General features: G+C 53.2%; 1 protein-coding gene across 2 annotated transcripts in view; it reads left to right on the top strand.

Annotated features, from left to right (window-relative positions):
- Nucleotides 1-1,010: 1,010 nt before the first annotated feature.
- The window catches only part of Faim2 (Fas apoptotic inhibitory molecule 2), a 32,399-nt gene continuing 10,666 nt past the window's right edge, over nucleotides 1,011-22,743 (top strand). The window contains exons 1-11 of one of the 2 annotated variants that reach the window (XM_004637794.2): nucleotides 1,011-1,102; nucleotides 3,858-4,053; nucleotides 7,209-7,312; nucleotides 7,656-7,720; nucleotides 8,165-8,218; nucleotides 14,192-14,242; nucleotides 14,514-14,553; nucleotides 15,024-15,061; nucleotides 15,580-15,667; nucleotides 15,865-15,960; nucleotides 17,525-17,578. In XM_004637794.2, coding sequence (XP_004637851.1) covers nucleotides 1,088-1,102; nucleotides 3,858-4,053; nucleotides 7,209-7,312; nucleotides 7,656-7,720; nucleotides 8,165-8,218; nucleotides 14,192-14,242; nucleotides 14,514-14,553; nucleotides 15,024-15,061; nucleotides 15,580-15,667; nucleotides 15,865-15,960; nucleotides 17,525-17,578 — 801 coding nt within the window. In that variant the 5' untranslated portion in view covers nucleotides 1,011-1,087. Of the gene's footprint in view, nucleotides 1,103-3,857; nucleotides 4,054-5,062; nucleotides 5,160-7,208; nucleotides 7,313-7,655; nucleotides 7,721-8,164; nucleotides 8,219-14,191; nucleotides 14,243-14,513; nucleotides 14,554-15,023; nucleotides 15,062-15,579; nucleotides 15,668-15,864; nucleotides 15,961-17,524; nucleotides 17,579-22,743 lie in introns of those variants that run through there. The other variant, XM_023722803.1, reaches the window with a different exon arrangement.

Raw genomic sequence — 22,743 nt, 5'->3', positions numbered from 1 at the left:
CAATGTATGCGCTGGCAGCACTTCCTGGTGCTTAAGATGCTTTGGTCGCTGTAGCCTGTGTGTCATACAGTTAACCTGGGAGGGCTGACTACCCTGAGCCTCTTCATACACTCAGAGAGGTTAAGGCAGTAGCCAAGGTCACCCAGCCAGTAAAAGACTAAACTGGGACTGGAGCCCAGTTGTGAGATGGCAAGCCTCACAGTGACACTGCAGCAGCTGCTGAAACTGGGGCTTGGTGATGGCTGAGGCCCAAGGACATTGCTGGGGGAGAGGGTGGCCTGGGCTTTGGAAGGGGGGTGGGGTGGGAATGGGGTGTTGGAGAACAGCTATGGAGAGACTTTGAGCGGGGCCTGGAGGTGTCTCCAGAAAGACCCAGAGTCTTTCTGAGTTAGCTGTCTCAACAGGGTTGCAAAAGATGGAAGTGTATCTCCCCAGTCAGGTCTCTGTCAGACAAGGGAGGAAGGGACTTAATGCTCCTATTTCATAGGGGAGAGACACCGCGGCAAGGAGACGTGGCTACCTGGACCCATAGAGTTCCAGGGCCCTGTTGGAAGCAGCCAGGTAGACAAGTTTCCCTGGGCTTTCCCACTCTGCATTCAAAAATGGAGTGGCACCGAGGCAGAGGCGAGCCTGCAGCCTGTCTGTAGCCGAGATGGTGGCCAGATGAGGCCCTGACACCCAGCTCTGGTTACCGGTGGGGCGGTGGCAGCCTCAGCATCAGCTGGTCGGGTGTCACAGCATCCCCCTGCCTCTGCCCTCCCCCGCGGACCCATCCACCTGAGCTGCTCCGTAGCACCCTGCTGCCCCCTCCCTGGGGAGGGGTGAATGTACCCGGGACTGGAGCAGATGATGCAATGGCGCTTCTTTCCTGGGCTTGGAACCTGCAGCCTTCGCTGCGCCTGTCTCCTCCACTTCCCCAGCCCGCGCCCCCTCCTCCCTGCGCGCGGATGGTATGCTCCGGTCTGCCCGCCCCGGCTGCAGTGGATGTTGCTAGAGCCCACGCGGAGGAAAGAAGAGACGCAGGCAGGCTGCGGTGACCAGGCGGCCGCCCCTGCCACAGGGACCCTTTCTCCGAGAGACCGGCATCATGACCCAAGGAAAGGTACCAGCATCTCCCCCGCCTGCATCATCCTGCATCCTCTGGGCTCCCCTCTCTGGACTGCTCTGAGCATCCCCCCCAGCTCTAGTGTGAAGGTCCTCTGTGGTCTTTGCTGAAGTCACAGGATCAGGACCTCCCCCAGCCCCAGGTTCTCCTCCCACCCTGTCTCCCTTCCACCTGTGCTTTGGCATCACGAGACTCTTCCCAGGTTCTCAGACCCTGAAAAGGACCCAGTCTGGGTGTGCAGTGTGATGTACGTATGTGTGTTATGTGTGCGCCAGTGCAAGTCTCGACACCTAGGGCCTCCTGCCAGTGCCAGACCCAACCGCTTTATGGCGTTCTTCACACCCTCCACAGAGTACCACCCCATCCCAGCTCCCTGTCTTTATTCCACATCTGGATATCTGAATACGTCCCCTATGGTTATGGGTTACCATGACAACTGTGCTTCAAGAGGCTAAGATTTTTTGGTTTTGTTTTTGACTAGGCATAGAACAGGATGAAAACATATATATATATATATATATATATATATATATATATATATATATATATATAAATGTTTTCCAGTTTTAGGCCTAAATTGAAAGGGGGGATGGGCAGAGACTTGGCTGGCTCAGCAGGGTTATGTAACATCAACAGCCTGTGGAATTATACAACCACTTAGGGCCTGGGGCAAAGAAGGAGGGTCTTCTGGCCCTCTTCCGAGGGTTAAGGATTGGGCAGAGAAACAGGAGAAGGCCCTCCCACACACATACCCTTCCCCCTAAGTCAGGTTTCAGAGCCAACAACATCCCTGCCCAGTTCTCAGACCCTCCTTTCCCTTTTTTAAATCACTTTAGGCTTCAAAATGATGTCCTTGGTTGATGTCACTTCCTGCCATTGGCCAAAAGTCACTTGAAAATTTCAGATGTGTCTGGGGGCCAGGTAGCTCCCAGAAGGCTCTGGAGGGCTGTATGGAAGGGTTGGGGCTGAGGTGAGCGTTCCTTTGGTCTGTGTTGAAGAAGGGGGTCTGGGAATGGAAGGGACCCATTCCCACCCGGCCAGGCTTCCTGTCCCTTCCCTGAGAAGGCCTAGGTGTGCCTCTTGAAGAGCAGATGAAGAGCTACCACCACGCTGCCATACCAGGAGCCCCCTTTCCTCACCTTACCCACACCCCTCCAAGAGGTATGCAGGCCCCTGCTGCTGTCCTGGGTGAAGGTGCTCCTCTGCCTCGTTGGCCCTCTTCCCCAGCTCACCCACAGGCTCTCTGGGGATGGACAAGGCTCTGGTCCACTGGTCCGTGGGCCTGGTGGGAACCTAAAATCTTCCAGGGTTCACCCTCTCTTGGAGAGCGCTGCAGTCTCCCTCAGCAGCAGCTCAGGCAGGAGCATTTTGGAGCCAGACTTAAGTGCCACTTTCTGTGTCCTGTCCTTTTGTTGCTCTCTGTTTTCACAACCCACTTCATGCCATTCTCTCCTTCTGTGGCTTCATTAGACCTACAGCTCACACATCCTCCTGCCAAAGGTATATGTGTGCATGGCAGGGTAGGGCATCTCTGAGTATAACCAGACCTCTCAACCTACTTTGCCATCTGGATGCAGTGCTCTAGTCTGTAAAACAGAAAGGGACCAAACTGGATGCCTTCCAAGGGCCTTTCCCACAGTGACATGTTGTGATGCTGTCTCAGTTTAGGGGACAGGCTGAAGTTTCTTCAGGACCAGGCCAGAATGGAGTCTCAGAGGGGGTCCTCCTGCCTGCCCTCCACCCTGTAGTACCTTTCCTCTCTTCCCTTTTGTCCTCCCCTCCTCTCTTTCTGTTACAAATCTCTCCCCATCCTCGTCCTTGAAGCCCCAGTAGGACCCGTATATGGCCTTGTGACTTCGGATGAGTCATTACTTCTCTTTGATGTTCAAGTCCCTCATTTATATATTCATTATTTTTTATTTATTGAGTCAGGGTTTCACTGTGTAGTTCAGGCTGATCTTGAACTCATGATGATCCCCTGCCTCAGCCTCCCGAGTGCTGGGATTACAGGTGTGCACCCCCATGCCTGTCAATTCCCTCATTTTAAAATAGGGATCACAAGCCCTACTTAGCCAGGCCCTTCTTTGGACTCCAGTGAGATAAAGGGACCATTGTGACCCTCACCCTGCCTTGAGGTCAGAGGTTGCCAACAGAGGGCTCTGCTAAGAATCATCTCCTTCCTCAGTTCTCATCCTCCACTGTGTGGCCTTTGCTAGCCTGACCCTCTTGGAGCTCAGTCCTGGTTTCAATAAAATAGGGAGTTTTTGTTTGTTTTGTCTTTTGTTTTGCATCCTGGAGATTGAACTCAGGGCTTTTGCCCAGAGCTATATCTCAGACTTTTTTTTTTTTTTTTACTTTGAAACAGGGTCTGAATGACTCACTGATTCCCCAGGTTGGGCTCAAACTTCCAGTCCTCCTGCCTCATCCTCCCATGAGTGCAGGGACTACAAAGTGCCTTAAAATGCCCAGCCTTTGTTCTGTTTTTTTGAGACAGTTGTCATTTTGTAGCCCAGGCTGGCCTAAACTTGCAATCCTCCTGCCTCAGCCTCCTGAGTGTTTGGCTTTTAAACATCCACAATCATGTCCAACTTGATTGTGGGACATTCTTGCACACACTCCTGCTTTTCCAGGAAGATTCTAGGAATTGAGGGGCTATTCAGGAGGGGTTGGAAGGTTCTCTTTCCCTGGTGACCATTTCTCTCTCTCTCTCTCTCTCTCTCTCTCTCTCTCTGTCTCTGCCTCTATCCCACAGCTCTCCGTGGCTAACAAGGCCCCAGGGACTGAGGGGCAGCAGCAGGCAAATGCTGAGAAGAAGGAGACTTCAGCAGTGCCCTCAGCCCCACCCTCTTATGAGGAAGCCACCTCTGGAGAGGGGTTAAAGGCAGGAGCCTTCCCCCCAGTCCCCACAGCTGTGCCTCTCCACCCCAGCTGGGCCTATGTGGACCCTAGTAAGTCTCTCAGCTGCTGGGGGCTGGGGCCTCAGGGAAAACAGGGGTTCAGATAAAAAACCTCAGTAGGAGGTAGCTGCCCAGTCCAAGGGCTGGGTCCTATGTGGTTGCTGTGTGAAGCTGTGTGGCTAGAAGCTTGGGATGTGGAGGTTGGTTCTGAGTTGAAATCAAAGATGGCCCCATATGAGGTATCTGTAGTCAAGGTACTTTCAGACAGGGAAGAGAGAATTGTTTTTCAAGTCAGTGGGGTTGGATAACCAGAGACTACAGCTGGGGGATGAAAACCAAGGTCCAGTCTAGAAAGGTCCTCCTGGAAGTGAGATGCAGAGGTTTGGGGAGAGAGCAGAGTGGTCAGAAAGCCTCAGGGTAAAGTGGCAGCTGGCTCTAACCTTGGCTGGCCTTGGGCCCTGTGAGTGGGGATGCAGCCTTCATGCACTGCATATGGTACTATTCTGAAGCCAAAGCACAGACAGGTCCCCATGGAGGGCCCAGGACTGTTAGGGGCTAGGGATCTAGGATCCACCTTACTACTCATTCTCCTTGTCCCCTGCCCTTTCCCCACCTTTGTTGTGGGGAGGAGGCCATGAAGTGGGAGAGGTGTGTGGAGACCACCCTCAGCATCTGTTGCTGGTAGCCAGGCAGAGCTCACAGGCAGGGAGTTCACAAGTAGTTGCCAGCTGCCACCATGAAGGAACCAGCCAGTGAGAGATCCACTCCTGGGCTGACCAGCCTGTGGGAGCTTTAAGACCGGCCCTTCTTAGCTAGGTATGGTGTGCATGACTATAATCCCAGCACTCAGGAGTGCAAGGCCAACCTAAACTGCGGAAGAGACCTTGTCTCAAAAAACAAAACAAAAATAGAAGGTCTCCTTTAAATTCTGCTCAGCCCCTTTTTGTGTCACTCAGTAGTCCCTCCCCTCCCCCGTTTTGCCCCGTGGCAGAATTCTAGAAAGGATTCCAGGGACAATGGCACAGACATAACCAGAAAATGTTCGTGTTTGAAAGGAGTGGTCAGGATGGTCCACACTTCCCGCCACAAACTCTCTAGGCCTCAGCCTAAAGCCTGGAACATGAAACCTGGTGCAACCTACTGGAAAGTTCCTGCAGGTCTGGTGTTTATGGAAGACTTTCTTCCTCACTGTTGTGTGGACAGTGGAGTTGGTGGAGAAGTAGGCAGAGGTTAAGAAGTAAAGGATAGAGGACAAGCATCTCCAGGTCCCAAGACCCCTTTAGCCCCTTCTCATTTTCCACCCATCCACTGCTAGAATGGGCTACTTCAAGAAATGTTTTCTAAGGAATTCTTGGGGCAGAAAGACTACTCCTTTTAGTCAGCATGTGACAGACATTTATAAATGCATGCCAGGAAGTGACAGGCGTCAGGCCGACACTTCAGGGGCTTCAGAGACCTGCCCGGATCTCTGCCCTCACAGGGCTGGCTATGGACAGTGAGTGAGCTTCTGCCACACAAGGGATACACCTGCTGTGTCAGAGGCCTGGGCAGCTCACCTAATAACAGCCAGGCAGGAGGGCTTCCTGGAGGGAGGGATGCCCACACTGAGTCCTGAAGGACATCATGAGTTAGCCTGGTGAAGAGCCAGAAAAATGAGTGTTCAAGGCTAAAAGAATAGGATGTTGAGGGATCGTGAGACAAGAGAGCACGCGGCTGGAAAAAATGCACACAGGCCAAGAACAGTGGGAGGGAGGAATGTGCAGGATGCTTGGAGGATTCCACTCACAGAGGCTGTGGAAGCTTTCAAGAGCTTGATCTTGGTAGACAGGGAGTAGAGCGCCATAGAAGAGCTCAAAGCATGGGAGGGTGGTCAGCTCTGATGACCCAAACAGAGCCTATTGATGGAGGGTGGTGGGGATTATGGAGGCCTGGTGAGGAGAGTGGAGTGGAGCAGAGTAGACACATTTGAAGACTTGGGAATGGCCCTGATAAAGCGCACAAGAGATGTAGCTCCTTAGTTACTTTTTTCTCATTGCTGGGACAACATATCTGACACTCAAAGTTAAGGAAGGAAAGGCTTATTCAGCCCACGGGTTGTTTGGTTTTCAGTTCATAATCAGATGGTTCCAAGCAGGAACATGGCGCTGGGGCAACAGCTCGAGGTGGCAACAGTTCAGCAAAAGAGACAAGAGACAAAGGAGGGAGTAAGCCTCTTTTCCTTCTTTGTATGCAAGCTATCTGTCCTCTGGTGGGTGCAGCACTCCCACAATCTCCTGCCCTCCTCTTGCAGAGGTGCAGGATGTTTGCAGTGAGGACCCTGGCCCCCTGCTGAGTCACTTAGCAAAACTTCTCAAAATTGGTCCTAGAGCAGTCAGGGCATGTGTTGTACACCCCGGGACATAGTACTGCTGAGTACTTAGTTAGGTTTCTAGATTTCTCGAGTTGACATGTATTAACAATTATAGTAGTGTAGTCCCCACTAGGAACAGAGCACATAGGCTTTCATTTATGTCTAATTTGGAACCCGTAAAATGGGGATCCAAGGCTCATGTCAAAAGGGGCTCAGAGAACCTTGTTGTCTTGCTCATGGTCACTCTTTAGACCTGTAGGATGGGTCCCCCTGTTTGTAAGATCTATTTGTCCATGGTCTTCCAAAGGTGTGAGTTCTGGAATCTTCATCCCAACTCCTAGTTCTTGCTCTTGTCCTGGCTTTATTTCCCCTTCTGGCCCTGCCTGGCCCTGGTTTCTAGCTCTAGAGGTATAGTCTGGCACATGCACCCCATCTCTAGCTCGCACCCCACAGGCCTCTGAGCAAGCCAGGGTCAGGATGTTTGACCTGGAGTGTACTAAGTGGCCTAGAAAATGGCTGTCCTTTCCTGATCATCAGCTGAGAGGGAGCCAGAGTGTTTTGGGAGGGTTAGGGGACAGAAGATGGAAGGCCACATTTGATCCCCAGAGCTCCAACCAGGGTAGAGGGAAATAGAAAGAAAATGACATCTCATTCCCAGAACCCTGAGCAGGAAAAACAAGAAGTGATCAGGAAGAGAGGAGAGACCTGGGGTAGTCTAAGGTACTTTACAAAGGGGCCAGAAAGAAAGATATCAGTGCATCAAAGAGCCAGCGTGGCCAAAAGGCAACTCTAAGCAGGTGGCTTTGAGGCACTTTTCTTGGCATCAGGAGCCCTCACGCACCCCCTTGCCCACCAGGCAGCAGTTCCAACTATGACAACGGTTTCCCCACTGGACACCATGAGTTGTTCACCACCTACAGTTGGGATGACCAGCAAGTTCGGCGGGTTTTCATCAGAAAGGTAATTGCCTCATCTTGACTCCCCAGCAGTGGAAGCCCAGTGGACGAGCTCTTCAAAAAGCCCTGGGTCCTGCTGCGGCTGAAGCCATTGTCCCCTCTCTAGTGATCCTCGCTGATGCATCCTACAGGGAAGTGTTTCCTAGGTTTCGCTGGGGCACCAGGGCACTCTCCTCTGGGAACCATGTGGCTGTTCCTCTCATGGCCCCGTGCTTTCCTTCCCACTTGTCCTGGGCTAGATCCGGTGCCCCCTAAGGAGGGTGGAGCCCCCAAGAAGCAGGTGTGGAGATCTGAGTGAGTTCCAGGGAGCTAGGGGCTCACTATGTCTACCTGGCCTGTCTTACCAGGTCTACACCATCCTGCTCATCCAGCTGCTGGTGACCTTGGGTGTTGTGGCTCTCTTTACCTTCTGGTGAGTAGGTCATATAGATTGTCACCTTCCCAGGGTACCCTTCTCAGACAGGTGGGGGAGCACTTCTCTTTGCACTGGGGAAGAATCTTAAGAATGCATAATGTAGCCCAGGAATGATGTTTGTCACAGTGGTGCCCACCTGTAACCCTAGCATGCTGGAAAGCTGAGCGTCTGAGCCCCCTCCAGGGTGGGGTGGACCTGGTGCCCTCTGGGCCTGCCAGTATGTCTCAGACAGTCCTTGCTTTCCAGGCTACCAGCCATACCCCCCCCCCCCCCCAGGCAATCCCAGGTCTTAGCCTAGAACTGGAGCCAGGCCTCCCAGAACCTCCAGGAGCTGCAACTCTCCTCCCTCAAAAGTCCAGTGAAACGTGCTGGGCAGGTACAGGTGTTGCACCAGAAATAGACACAGAGTAAAATCTGACTCTATCCCTCCCTTCTCTGCAGTGACCCCATGAAGGACTACGTCCAGGCCAACCCAGGCTGGTACTGGGCATCCTAGTGAGTATACCCCAGCCTTACAGCCTTCCCAGAGGGAGGTTGGTGGCAGGCAGAGGAAATCTCTGTTCCCCTGGCAGAACCAAGCCCAGAGCTTCTGCAAACCCCGTAGGACTGACCTGACAGACCCCCAGCCCTGCCCTGTTCAGCTGGCCTCAAGAGCAAGAGCCTTTCTGACCTGTTGGGGTCTGATGGGACAGATGGGAGATGGGGGAGGTCCTTGCTCCTATACGAACTGGGAGGGGTGGGGCTGAGCCCACGGCTTCAGAGACCCCGTGCCTTAGCCCTAAGGGAGAGGGGGCTGGACCACTTCATCCCACACTAATGATAATGTTGCTGCTCTTATTAGCACCACTGTTATTAATGCTTATGAAATTATTAATCATAATACTCACCACGTAAAGAGTGCCTAATAAGGGCTGGGCATTATTCTTTGTTCTTGATGTACAGCATTGCACTGGATCCCCAAATCTGCTGGAATGATTACTTCACAAAACTGAGGCTCTGCGAGCTCGAGTAATTTGCCCAAGATCACACAACTAGTCAGTGGAGCAATAGGATTCAAATCCAGGGTTCAGGTTCCAGCTTGTGCTCCTAATCCCTCTCCTTGGCAGTCTCCCCTCAGCCTCAAGCCACTTGGCTCTTGCTGGTCCTATACACTTTAAGGACTAAGGCAGACAACTTGGGAGAAGAGGTTTGAAGGTAGGTAGGCGATTCTGATCCTCCTGTCTGCGGCACTAAGGAGTGACTCAGGAGAATCCCAGGCCAAAACACCCTGGGGCTCAGAGATGAACTGCTGTCCCCAAAGGCTCCCTCAGCACCCACTGCTGGCCCAGCACGACACTGGTCATCCTCTGCAGGGTGAGGGTTTGGCAGTAAGCAAAGACTCAGCACTCAAGAGAGGGGAAGGTGTGCACTTAGGCGCAGGGTGTGCTCCACCTACAGGATGCACCTCAGAGGATGGGCTGAGAGGACTGGGACATCTTTGCCAGCAGAGAAATGGCTTTGAGCAAAAGTGTAGGAGTGAGAAGACATCTGATGAACTAGGGAAGGGACTGGAAGAGGGCTGGAAGGACATCTCAGAACACAGATGGTGGAGACTCTGACCACCAGCTGAGGAGCTTGCACTCTGCAGCTGTTCTGCGAGGCTCCTGGCAGAGACCTGGTGGGGAGGTGGACTCAGCCCAAAACCTCTGTTGATTTCCCTGAGCCAGGAGCACTGAGGGTTGGGCACAGAGGTAGCACAAGCCAGCCAAAGGCTGACAGTCAGGAGACTCATCCTGGCCTCTGGGGCTTGTTGAAGGAGCAGAGCTGCCTCTTCAAGCTGGGGTTCAGGGAAAGAGATGTGCACACCCAGGGCCTCTCCTCTGGCACAGGACAGAGGCCGTCTGCAGACCTGGCAGAGAGCATGTGTCTTGGGGATCTAGGTGGCATTGTATTGTAAAGCTAATGAGACCCCAGGGACTGCCACCCTGGCCAGGCACTTGGTGGGTTGGCATGGCTCCCATCACGTCACCACTGCCTGGCAGCCTCAAGCCCCCTGAGACCCAGGGATGGAGTCAGTGGGCCCCTGTCCGGGCCTTCTGCACAAGGGTCTACTGGATTCCATGCCCTCAGCAGACAGTTGCAGGGGACAGCCCAGGAGCAGGGCTGGAAAAAAAAAAAAAGAATGTTCCTCCTTAACAAACTGCTCTTTGGGCCAGGGAGATGCTCAGTGGAATAAGTACTTCCCTGGCAAGTACAAGGGCCTGAGTTCAATCCCCGGTTCCACCAAAAAAACCCCCAAAAAACAGGAGCAGGGCTGGGTACAAGCAGTCATGTGCGTGCTGTGGGAGGCAGGGAGGCTGGGAGAACTGGAGCTCTGAATGGGGAGCTCTGGTGCCTGCCTCCTCATTTGCTCCAGCTGAAATCTGAGCAGGGGCTGTGCCATGTGGCTTCCGTGCTTTAGGATGCTGGCCTTTTCCTGCCCTGTAGCCTCTTTGCTCCCCAGGTCTCCCCCACCTACCTGAGTCTGCTTTCCTCTGGGTCTGAGTGGGTCCCACTGCCTTCCTCCCAACACCAAACTTTCCCAGAGGGCTTCTACCTCTCTTTCTTTTGGAACAGTAATAACAACAATGAGAATGAAACTGCTTTTTTTCTGTGCTTTGGATACTGTGCTAGGTGCTTTACTTACATTTTTCACTGACCCTCACAGCAACCCTGCCAAATAGGTACTATTATTATCCCCATTTTACAGATGAGGAAATTGAGGCCGAGAAGTTATTGTTTCCTAAGTGGCACAGCCAAAATATAACCCAGGTCGTTTTGATGACCAAAGCCCTGTGCTTTGCTGCCCATGTGTGTCACTTGGGTCCCAAGCAGGACAATTTGGGGAAGGGCATTGGGTTTGGTCACCGGCCTTCGCCTGAGCCTTACTCCCCGCCCTGGTGCTCTGAACAGATCATCCTAGACCAATCGCTCCCCAACCACCTCTCATTCTATTTCCCTATGATGCCAGCCTCCCTGCCTTCGGTTCCAGCTTCCTCAAGTCCCAGTTGGCTTCCTAGCTCCCTCCCAGGGTTGTCGCCTTATTGTCTGATTGTTCCCACTGAGCCTTGGTGTCTGCAGCACAGCTGCAGTGTGTGTGTGTGTGTGTAGAAAGGGGAGATGAGCTGGGAGGTGGGTTGTCCATCAGCGAGCTTCTAATTACGGTAATAGCAGCTCCTGCGGGAGAGGAGCCTGAGCCCCACACCAAACCCAGCCCATAGTAACTGAGTACCTCACCTACATTCTCTCATCTGGCTTCAAGCAGCCCATTGGGTTGGTACCGGGATTCCTGTTTTACAAAGGAGGGAACTGAGACTTAGCTATTAAGTAACTCATGCAAAATTACAGTGGTAGTGACAGGCCTAGGACGTGAGTGCCAGAAGGTACAACACAGCCAGGGAGATAGCTCAGTGGTATGAGTGCCTGCCAGACAAGCGCAAGGTCCTGAGTTCAATCACCAGTACCACCCAAAAAACCAAAACACAAAAAGACTTACACAAAAACTGCACTTCAGTCCCCAGGGTCCAGGGTCAGTGTCCCTGTGACTTCCTTCTGATGCCTTGTCTTGAGAAGCTAGGGACCAGAGAGAAAATGAGGTAGGGCCCCTGCCCTCAGGAAGCTTCTGGTCTGCAGGGTGACAGGACCCATACCACGTAGACACACAGACAGGGCACCATTATTGTCATTATTGTTCAGGTGACTGGCCAGTGACTCAAGTAAGGCCAAAAGAGCAGAGGCTGAAATGTTTCGCAAGTGAGGCAAGACGGTCTGAATGCTCAGTAGTGCTGGCTCCTGGCCCCAGCTGTCAGCAGCACATCCAATAGCTCCATATTATTGAGAACCACTGAAGAAATGGAAAGGGAACCAGGTGTGGTGAGCACACCTATAATCCCAGCATTTAGGAGGCTGAGAGAGGAGGATCCCCATGAGTTCAAGACCAGCCTCAACTGCATATCGAGACCTAGTAAAATAAAACAAAACAAAAACAAGGAATTGGGAAGGGTTAACATACGGGGTCCTAGTCACCAAACCGCATGGGCTTATATCAACTCTTGCATTGTTTAGGGTTTTGTTTGTTTGTTTGCTTCATTTTTTGTTTTTTTCCTTTTCATTTCACCAAATAATATGAAAAGAGCACCTACTAGGTACCAGGCATCAGGCTGTGTGATGGGAATACAAAAGGAATAAGCTATAGGCCAACCCCTCATCCAGGTGGTACCTCCAGTTAGGCAAACTGGCCCACGGGGTAGGAATGCAGGCTTGAGTGAGGTTTACCCAGGGTGCCATGAGGAAGTCATCTGGAAGAGGGAGCCCCAGATGTCCTTGTCAGTTGGCTGTCCAGCAGGAGCAGAGTGTGAGAAGCAGGTTGGGAGGGTGCAGAGAGGAGTGTGATGGGAAGGGCAGGGGGAGGGCGAAGTATGGGGTGACCAGGCTGGCATTGCCAGGTCTTTGGGAACTTTAGACAGGAGAGCCCCATGGTTGGACATGGCTATAGTTTAGGAGGTGGAAGGCAAGGTTTGGGGTAGGAGGACCAAAGGGACTCCCGCCTCCACCGAGCCAGAGAGAAGAGAGGTGACCAGACTTCCAAGGGTGATGGTAGAAATGGAAGGGAGAGTGCAGCTTTGAGAGCTGCCTGGGTAGGAGGATCAACAGATCCAGGTGATTAATGGGGCGTGATGGGGAGGAAGTCAGTGATGCTGCCGAGCCTCCCTGAGGCTGGCTGGCTGGGTACATGGTGGCCTCTGCAGCCAGGGAAGCAGGAAGGGAGCGGAAAGGATGGGGAGCTCAGCTCCACCCTGTTGAGTATGATGTGTTTCTGAAGAGCCACATCTGCCCAGTAGGCAGCTGGATGTTTCAGTCTGGGGTTGAGAAGGAAACCATAGATACGAAGCATGGGTGTGAGGCCTGTGGGTAAATGAGCACACCCAGGGGAGTGTGAAGGGACCAGGCATGGTCAGAGACTTGCTGGTGCAGACAGGAGGCATGCCCAGGGAAGAAGGAGGGATGCAAAAGTATGTCTTTGTGGAACCCAGAAACAAACAGGAGTGATCAGATGTTGAGAAGCGAGCGTCATCTGGACCCAATGAGGTCACTGTGGTGTGGCAGAGCCGGCTGTCATTAGGTGGGGCTGAGGCAGGCTTCCAGGGTTGGGAAGATGGAGAAAACAGCACCCTGGATGGATGGAGTTCTCAAAGCTTGGTTTCAAGGGCAGAGAGAGCGGCCATAGCTAGAAAAGATGTTGGATGAAGATGGGGAACAGCTGAGGAGATGGCTTTGGGAGGAGTGAGGCCAATGGGAAGGGGAGAGGGAGACTGAGGGCCTGAGACCAGAGCCCAGGCTGGGGGAGTGGCCTGGGTGGGGAGGAGAGAAGGGGAGTCCATAGCATTCTGTGAGATTTTTAGGTGGCAGGTAGGGAGCCAAGGAAGCCCCATCTTATTGCCTCAGATCTTTCTGGGATGCATCAGGCAGGTTGTGCTGCAGAATGAGGCCTGGGGGAGGAGGAGGAAGTTTGGAATCACTTGGTGGGGGGCCTAGGAGGATGGGGGAAGAGGGGAGGAAAGGGTGCAGTGCTGCGATGAGGGCCCCCTGGACTTTGAAACCCCTGCCCAGTGGAGGCACTGCCCCCATCACTGCATCCTCGGGTCCTTGGCCCTCCTCTCCTACCGCCTCTGCCTCTTCTGGTCACCAGAAAATGCTCAGGGCTCAAGCACAGTCTCAGGATTGCCCCAAGATCCATGCTGCCTCCCAGTGAATGAGCATAGCTACCAGAAACTTAGCCACAGGTGTCGCTTCCTGCTTGCGTAGGATGCCACGAACCTTGCTGTCCTGAGCTGAGCTTACATCCTTGGGACAGACGGGCAGTAACTAAGGAGATCATTCCAGGCAGTGATGGGGCTGACAGGCAGTATGGGTTGGTGGCTGCAGGTAAGCTCCCTAGAGCCAGAATGCCTGTGTTCTCATGCTGTTTCTACAGCATGGACAAACAGAAAGGTGATGAGCACACGGCATGACATTGTGCCTCAGCAGAAAAGTGAAGAGCACACTTCCTGAAGAAGATGTGAGGATTACATTAGTTAGGGCTTGTGACCCATGTTTAGAAGGCGGCAAAGCATATAACATAGAAAATACTGTGGATGAGCCTTTTCACTACTTCAGTAATGACAGGGAGGACATTCAGGTGGGCTGCTCAGGAGCAGCTGCCCCAAGGCACCCAAGACTCAGCAGTACGAGAAGCACTAATACTTGACCGCCCCCCTTCTTCTCTTTTGGAATTGATCTACAACCCTGGCCCTGGCCCTTGCCAGGTTCTAGGATGACCATGGCCTTCTCCCTGCCACCCACCCTTGATGGTACCTGTGGGCAGTGGTGGCAGAGCACGGCAAGAGCAGGACACTGGCTGGGGGCCTCAGGAGAGCTTTGCTGACTCACACACTCACCTGTCTCTCACAGTGCTGTGTTCTTCGCCACCTACCTGACCCTGGCTTGCTGTTCTGGACCCAGGTATGATTAACAGCTGGAGGAGTATAAGCAGGATCTTAAAGTCCTGGTTCAGCCCTGCCTGCTTCCCGTAGGCTCTGCACCCATGAGAGGCATCCATCCCTCTGTCAAACAGGCCTGTCCCCCATGTACACCTTGGTAGCGGAGGGCAGACAGACAGATGGGGCACGTGGGGGTTGGCTGAAGGCACAGGCTTCTGGGAGTGTGGAATGCGGTGCAGATGGCCCTTCCTGCAGCGACGACTCCACTCAGAACCCCTTGGCTTTCCTTACAGGAGACACTTCCCCTGGAACCTGATCCTGCTGACCATCTTTGTACGTGACTGAGGGAGCTGGGGACAGATGCTGAGCGGGGCTGGAGGGAGGATGGAAGCAGGGGAGTCTGAATTAGGAACAGCCACTGTGAGCTCATGGGGAACTGTGGTGTTTTTCACCCTCTCCCTTCATCAGGACACTTCACTTTCCAAACAGGCTGAGCTGCCTCTCTCTGCCCCCACTGCCTGTTTGCTGCGCTTTTGTTTTGAGGAGGCCCATCCAGGGCATCCCAGAGTTACAGATAATGAAGGGGAGTGGGTCTCTGCTGGTGGTGGGGATGGGGATGGGGATGGGGAGAATGGGACCGCCTAAGAGAGAAAGAGACAGCTATCCCCAGAACCTGCACACTGGCCTGGGAGACACTGCTCCGCCAGAAACCTGCGCAGCAGTGAAGCAGCTTCAGCGTACGAGGGCATGTGACTCCCAAATCTAAGTTTTAGAGCATCCCCTTACTCTGCCTTTCTTTTCAGACCCTGTCCATGGCCTACCTCACTGGGATGTTGTCCAGGTAAAGGGAACAGGTGCACGGGGACAAGGGCTCTGTACCCAGGGACCAGCCGTACTCTCAGGGGAGCTGCCCCTAAACCCTGTGCTTCCTGGAAGACTTTGGATGAGAGAGGCAGCTTAGGCAGCAGGTCACTTGGCCTAGAACCCTCTTCTGGGGTGCTCACCTAGCTGGTGGCTCCAGGACCTGCCGGGTTGGAAGCAGGGTGACTCTTCTCCAGCTGTAGCTTAAAAGGCCTCAGACTTAAGCCACCTGTAAGCCACCTCCAGGTTCCAGCACACATCTTCCCCCCTTTTCCCACTTATTCAGGACCCTTCTAACTATTAGTGAGTCTCAGTATGCCTAGGAGATGAAGGACAAGGCCCAGGGGAAAGACCGGAACCAAGAGAGGGCAGGTCCTGAGTAAGGAGACAGCGTCAGGACCAGAGGTCACCAGGTCAGGGCCTGACAGAAGAGCTGGCCGGAGAGAGGGCTGGGGAGAAAAGGGCCCGCGAGAGCTGACCCTGCCCCTCTGTCCTCAGTTACTACAACACCACATCTGTGCTGCTGTGCCTGGGTATCACGGCCCTCGTCTGCCTCTCAGTCACAGTCTTCAGCTTCCAGACCAAGGTCAGCTGTGAGGCTCTGAGGCGTGTGGGCCGGGGAAGGCATGCAGGGTAGGGCTCCAAGCCAGGAGGGAAAGGGGCGAGTTGGATCTGGGGGACACCTGGGAGGTTGGGAGGGAAATGCTGAGCTCTGGGGTGAGTGCCCTGCCTGGGGGCTCCATGCAGCCAGGGACCAGTGCTGATGCCCCTCTCCCCTCGCAGTTTGACTTCACTTCCTGCCAGGGTGTGATCTTCGTTCTGCTCATGACCCTCTTCTTCAGCGGACTCATCCTGGCTATCCTCCTACCCTTCCAATATGTGAGTCTCCACCTGCAGGGTCTTGGGGGGCAGGGAGACCCCTGTGGGGTGTTGTTCCCTCCTGTACCTCCAGGGCAGGCCTAGGGCCAAAGCCCCACAGCCTGCCATCCTGTCTAGCCCCTCGTGGCCCCTGCCCTAGGCATGTTGGCAGGCCTATAAGCAAGCAAACAAGGAGGCTTTTCTTGGCAGGTCTGGGCACCTGCCCATCTCCTTGAGCTGCATCCGGCTTCACCTTTCCCATCCTCCCGTGTAGGGTGGAGGGGAGGCTGAGGGGAGGGTGCGGAGCAGCCTGTGCCTGCCTGGGACTATAAGGAAGGGTCTCCTGGGCTCCTGGGGGGATCAGCCTAGTCCAAAGAGGAAGAATGCAGCTGAGGCAGTAGGGCCAGAGCAGACTCTCACCCCATAGAGCATGTCCCAGCTGCAGCTCTACTCTCAGCAGTTCCAGGGTCCTCAGCCTGGGCTGGAGCATATCACCTGGAACTGGGCAGGTGCTCGGGCCACTACACTTGTGAGGGAGGATGGGGCATCCCAGGAGGGCCTTGAGGTTTAATCCTGGGTACCCTAGCCACCTTTGGCACCCATCCCCCCATCACGCCTTTTCTGCCTGGGCTGGGACATAGTCCCCACTCCCCTCACCCACTTCTATCCTGCCCAGCCCCAGCCTCAGGACATTTGGCTTCCAGTCCAGAACACTAAGACTGGATCTGGCATTTCCTTGCCTTTTCCCAGGATCCTGTTGACGAAGGGAGGGACCGGAGCTGGCCCAGGCCCTCTGTGTGTCTACAATGGGGAGGGGGATAACAGGAAGGGGCCCCAAAACTTCAAAGAAGGCTTTATTGACCCAGGTTCCAGGACTCTTCTAAGTTCGTTGGGAAGGCCCCAGTGAGGCAGAGTTAGCAGGGCACCCCCTGTGCACAGGCTCCCAAAGGTAGCTGGGTGTTCCCGTAGTCTGGGGAGCAGGGGACAAAAGTACACTGTCCTAGCCTTGGCAGACTAGCCCATACACACTTGGCAGTGGGGCATGGTGGCACAAGCCTGTAATCCCAGCATTTGGGAGGTTAAGGTAGGATTACTATGAGTTCCACGCCAGCCTGGGCTACAGAGCAAGACCCTGTCTCAAAGAGACACCTGGCAGACCCCCTGAGGCACCTCTTACACATACATATCCTGAGTTCAAGTCTTGGCCCTTATCATTAAGTCCCTTGTCCCCAGTGTAGAACCTGGGAAGAAGACAGGCTAGGAGGCAAGAACAGCCTTGAGCTAAACTCAGGTTGGGAGGATGTCAGGGCCACAGTGGGGTGACTCAACCTCACTCAGCCTGAGCCTGGGGCTGTGACTTGCAGGTCAGTTGGGAGCTCCATGCCTGTCACTCTGGGATTACCCTCTGGGCCCTCACCACCCCCAACATGAGCACCAGAGAATCAAGTACTCCTCTAGGCCCTAGAGCTTCTTAGGGAGCCCTGGGGAGGACACCCCGCATCCTCCATTTTCTGAGCTGAACCTCCTCCTGGTGCCTCTGCTCACTACTCTCTGACCATAAACACATTGTTTCTCTGCCTGGCAGGTACCCTGGCTCCACGCAGTCTACGCCGTGCTTGGAGCGGGTGTGTTTACCTTGGTGAGTTTGGGTCGGCTCCCTGAGGGCCACCTTCTCAGCTTTGAGATCCTCTTCCCAGATCCCTCCACCATTCCTGTCTTCCTCCTCCTCTTCTCCAAAACCTTTCCAAGTGCCTGTGGGCATTCAGGGAATTCTGTTTGGTTTCAAAAACAGAACAGCTGACCCAAGCAGGGGCACAGAAAAGTGGTCCCAGCAGGATGGAACTATAGAAACAGACAGAGCTGGAGAAGGTCCACACTGCGGGTGGGTGTGGGGCCGTGGGAGTGTCCTGCCGTGGGAACCAAGTTAGTATTGTTCTCCTAGAGCATTCTGGGAAGGCTTCCTAGTGCTCGGGAGATTGCCAGACCCCTGCAAGAGAGAGGCATTGTGTGAATGAGCTTGATTTTTGCTGTTCTCCCCAAATTGAGTGTTGTTGATGATGAAGATGGTTATGCCAATGATTTCAGCTAATGCTTATGGAGCACTTACTTCCTCCCAGTGAGCACTCCATGTGCGCTTCATCCTTACCATATGTTTCTAAGATAGGCTCTGCTATCACTTGGAGATGAGGATAGCCTGAAGCTCATAGGTGGGAAGGACATGTCTAAAGTCATACAGCACCCTAGAAAGTTTAAAGGACAAACTGAGACTCCTGGTGGTCCAGCTCCAGGGTCCCACTCAGTCCAGGCAGAGGGAGCTTAGAAGCAGATGCCCAGGAGACAGAATTGACCAGGGATAGGTGTCAGCCAGAGCAGCCTAACTCTGCTCAGGTGGGCTCTAGACACAATGAGCGTGCCCCAGGATCCAGCCAGGTAGGCAAGGTGGCACTGCGATCGTCATGGGGAGGCATCCAAAGTAAACAGCCACTGCTGGTGAAGGCGGCAAACACTCTCCCTTACTAATTCCAGAGCAGTTAAGTGATGGTCCAAAGCCTCCTGGCTAGATGATGACAAGTCTACTAAGTGTGGGCTTGGTCCAGACTAAGGTGCTGGTCTACTTGGGACAGTCTTGGTTGTGGCACTGAACATCCCACTTCTTGATGAACCCTAATATCTCAAGCAAACCAGGATGGTTGGTCACCCTAAGAGATTCACTTTTGAGCTCTGGGCCAGTGCTCTTACCTCCAGGCCATCTCTCTCTCTCTCTCTCTCTCTCTCTCTCGCTCACTCTCTCTTTTCCGGGAATTGAACTCAGGACCTTGTGCTTGCCAGGCAGGTGCTGTGCCGCTGAGTTACATTCCCAGCCAGTCCATCAATTTTAAATAAAAATGTATTTGAAAAGGATCGGGTGGGAAATGGGGCTGCAAGAAAGAAGAGTAGGGCAGTAGTGAGGACAGCTAAGCCTGGGTAGCAGCATCTGGAGACCTCAGAAGGCAGCCTTGCCGGGAGTATGGTGCGCGCCTGTAGTCCCAGCACTTGGAGCCGGAGGCAGGAGGATTGCCATGGGTTCAGGACCAGCCTAGGCTACATAGTGAATTCAAGGCCAGCCTGAATTACACAGCTAGTGGGACTCTGTCTTTTAACAACAGGGTAGCATTTGCCAAGGCCAGGCCGGATGGGAGGTCAGGCCAGGGCTGGTGGGAGTGGTGGAGTAGGAGGTGGGAAAGCATCCATAGAAGGGTGAGGTATAGACATTGCTTCACATGGATCAAGTCACACACAAGTGTGGGAGGTTGTACATACGAGGAAGGCTGTGTGAAGAGTAAGCCCTTAAATCTGTTTAATAATCCCTAGTGTTGTTAGATTAATAAAAATAATCCCAGCCGCCTGTTCTACCCAATGCATTCTGCAAAACACTTTCACGTCTATGGTATTCCCTCATTGGATCTCATCTCCACTGCAGTCGGGTGAAAGAGGCAGCACTGAATTGCTTTCCTCCTCAGAAGCCCTGAGTGTTAAGGAGCTGGCATGGAATCTCACAGCGGGTAAGGGGCAGACCTAGCAGGTCAAGAACCAGGTGTCCTATGCCCAGCCTGGTGCCGTCTTCAGTGCCCCTGTAGAGGACAACTTCTGTTGGTTTGGGACTGGGGAAGTCTCCAACAATTTCCTCTCTCTTTCCTGTACCCTCAGTGTGGCCCCCTCTACTGGGTTGGTCCCTTTGGCGTGGAAATGCTGTAATTTCTCCCACCTGAAGTCAACAAAACTCTCTTGATTCACATTGCCCTCAAGCTCCTGCCTCGTTCTCTGCTTATTGATAGCAAATCTCCTTAGGAGAAAATCTATACTCCTCATCCCCAAGTCTTCTCCCTTCCCCCTCCCATTCTCTTAACTTTTTTTTCTGGTGGTACCAAGGATTAAACCCAGGGCTTCCTGCATGCTGAGCACCTGCTCTGCCCCTGCGCTGCACCCCCAGCCCACTCAGCTCTCTTAAAAATGTTCTCATTGAGACCACCCATGGCCTCCACCTACTAACTCCAACAGGCACACCTCAGCTGGCCTCTTGCCTGAAGTTCAGTATCAGTTGATGCCGTTGTCCCCTGCCCCCCCACTGTCATCTTCCCTCAATGTCAGCATGCCCACCTGGCCCTGCTCTTCTCTTACCTGCTCCTTCTCAAGACTGCCCTGGCTCCCTGATTTCTCTTTCCGCTCTCTTACTAGGGGTCTCAAGCAGGCTCAGGGCTCTGAATATCATCTTTTATACCGAAGGCTGTAAATGTATAGCCTCACCTGGATCTCTTCTCTCTTGAATCCCAGTCTAGAATGTCCAACTGTGTAGTCGAGTGGCCCCATTTGAAGTGGCCCAGATTCCTCCAAATTAACATGTGCAAAACTGATCTCATACTCCTTCCCCAGCCATCTGCTCCTCCTACAGCTTTCCCCAGCTTCCACTTACTCAGGTGCATCTATGGCTCTCCTTTTCTTCCACCCCATATTAGTTCCAGCAGCACATCCCATGGCTCCGCCTCCTCTCTCAAACCTGACCTCTGCGGTCCACTTTTAGGCCCTCATGGGTGCCCAGCGCCATCACCTGCTGGGTGCATGGCAGTGGCTGTCGCCAGCCTGCCCCACACAGCAGCTGGGATGATGCAGGTCAGATGGGCTGTGTGGCATCTGGAGTCACTTCCCACAGCCCCCTCCAGCCTGCCCTGCGCCCACTCAGCAGCCCTGCTGGCCCCTGCTCCCCCAGCACAGGAGGCTCACTCCGCACCCCCACTCAGTGCTTCCAGATCTCTGTCTCCCCCTTCAAGGCTTTGCCTCATTACAGCAATGCTATGCATCTGAGCTGTTGCTCCCTCCCGCTTCCAGGGACCTATTCTGTCCATAGCATTCTCATCCTGACACGCTATGTATTTTTCTGATCTATTCTGACCTATTGCTTGTTTTTCTCTCTGTAGCAGAAAGTAAGTTCCTTGAGAACAAAGGGTTTTGTCTGGCACCTAGCACACAGTAGGCATCTGTAGCTTTGGGGGGGATTAATGGATGCCTGAGAGGTGCAGCAAGGAGCCTGGCCAGGCCCCACAAGGTGCTCAAATGTCATCGTCATGGGTTATGTTGTTGAGTGAGGCACTGCCCCATCAACTCCCGTGAGTCACAGAGGGGAGGAGGAGGAACTGCTGTGCTCAATTATTCCATTAACGTCTCTTGAAATCAACACACCAGAAAGCTGTGATGGGATCATCCTGCAGGTTACATAAACAGTGGTTGAGAAAGCGCATGGGTAGGTGTATCTACACAGAGGTGGAAGTCGGTTACCCAGGGTCCCACCGGATTCACTCCACTTCTCCCTCTTAGTCTCAGGGGGACAGGGACTCTCTGAGTCTGCCCCTTAAGAACTGAAATCCCCAGGTCTTTCATTAAGCCCAGCTCAGATTCTGGCCTTAAAGCAACCCTTCTCCCATCGTGCTCTAGCGAACCTGTGGGATGTGGTCTCCTGGTGCCTCCCAGTTTTTTCAACCTGTCATCTCCTTTCCTAACCTTTGGGGGGCATTCTTGGCGCAATCAGGGTCTCTTCCATCCCCGTAGCTGGGCAAGAGCTGCAGTCTATCCTCAGCACAACGTTGGCCCTTTGGCTGTGGAATCTAGACTATGCCGGAAAAAACACTCGATTCTCACTCACCTCACCGCACCCCATTCCTCACTCTGCTCTTTTAGTGGGGGCTGTGATATACACCCCATCTTCTTCTTAACAAGGACAACACTTTGAAAAGCAAAAATAGTTGTACAAATCCAACTATTTTGTGTTAAATTTGCCTATTTCCTTCAGTTTAGAGACGCTTTTGCCCTGGGGTTTACACGAGCCTGGAAGATCAGTGAGAATCTTCTATTCTTTCACCTACCCTGCCTGAAAACAGCCCCGAGGCCTCTCCTGAACTTTCTGGAAGCTGAGTGGGGCTGAGAGGGTGTGTGTGCCGTGACCAACTCCCAGTGTCCCCACCCCCACCTCACCTCAGGGTCACCTCTTAAGGTGCTAATCCTAGAAACCAACGCCCTACTCAAGCCTAGATGGGTACAACACCTGGCAGGGGGAGGTTAGAGCCCTCCCCCATCCCAAGGCTGGGGACCGACCGCAGGAGGCGTGATTCAGAGGCCCTGCAGGTGGTAGGCAGAAGTGTCCAGGCTAGCAGGGCAGCAGCTTTCTCATGCTCAGGACCATTCTCCAAGGCAGAGCCAGGAGGAGACGCTGTGGGCAGGGGCAGGACCACGTGGGGACAGGAGGAAGCTTTCCAGCTAACCAGCACACCCCACAGAACTGTATCCAAGGCCTCACTGCTCCGTCCTATTGTGTGACCTTGGACAAACTGGTGGACCTTTCTGTGCTTCAGGCGCCTCATCTTTATTTTTTCTTCTCTCCATAACGTATTGTTACATTTTAATTGTGAATTTGGTTAAGCATTTATTACATATGATAAAAATTATAAGAGCTTTATATACATCATCTTTGTAACAATTTTGTGAGGTAGGCAAAATGGTTTTATATAGCTCCTCTTTTAAAATTTTTTTTATTTGTACACATTTGCTGTACATAGTAACTGTGTTCCCCATGGGGTGCTGATACATGGACATCACACTCTTAATTATTTCTACTTCCGCTTCCCTTCCTTCTCTACCTCTCCCATCTTTACTTCACTTTCCCTCATTTGCAAAAGAGCTATTTCCCTAATTCCTATTATCCATCCTTTATTTAACTAATATTTAAGTTGTTTATACTTGAGTTTCTTTTTTTCTTTCTTTCTTATACTTTGAGTT

The sequence above is a fragment of the Octodon degus genome, unplaced genomic scaffold, assembly GCF_000260255.1.
Source record: "Octodon degus isolate 3935 unplaced genomic scaffold, OctDeg1.0 scaffold00093, whole genome shotgun sequence".
In the NCBI taxonomy this organism is placed as follows: domain Eukaryota; kingdom Metazoa; phylum Chordata; class Mammalia; order Rodentia; family Octodontidae; genus Octodon; species Octodon degus.
The sequence above is the reverse complement of the archived record's forward strand: the minus strand, read 5'-3'. Positions and strand labels throughout refer to the sequence as shown.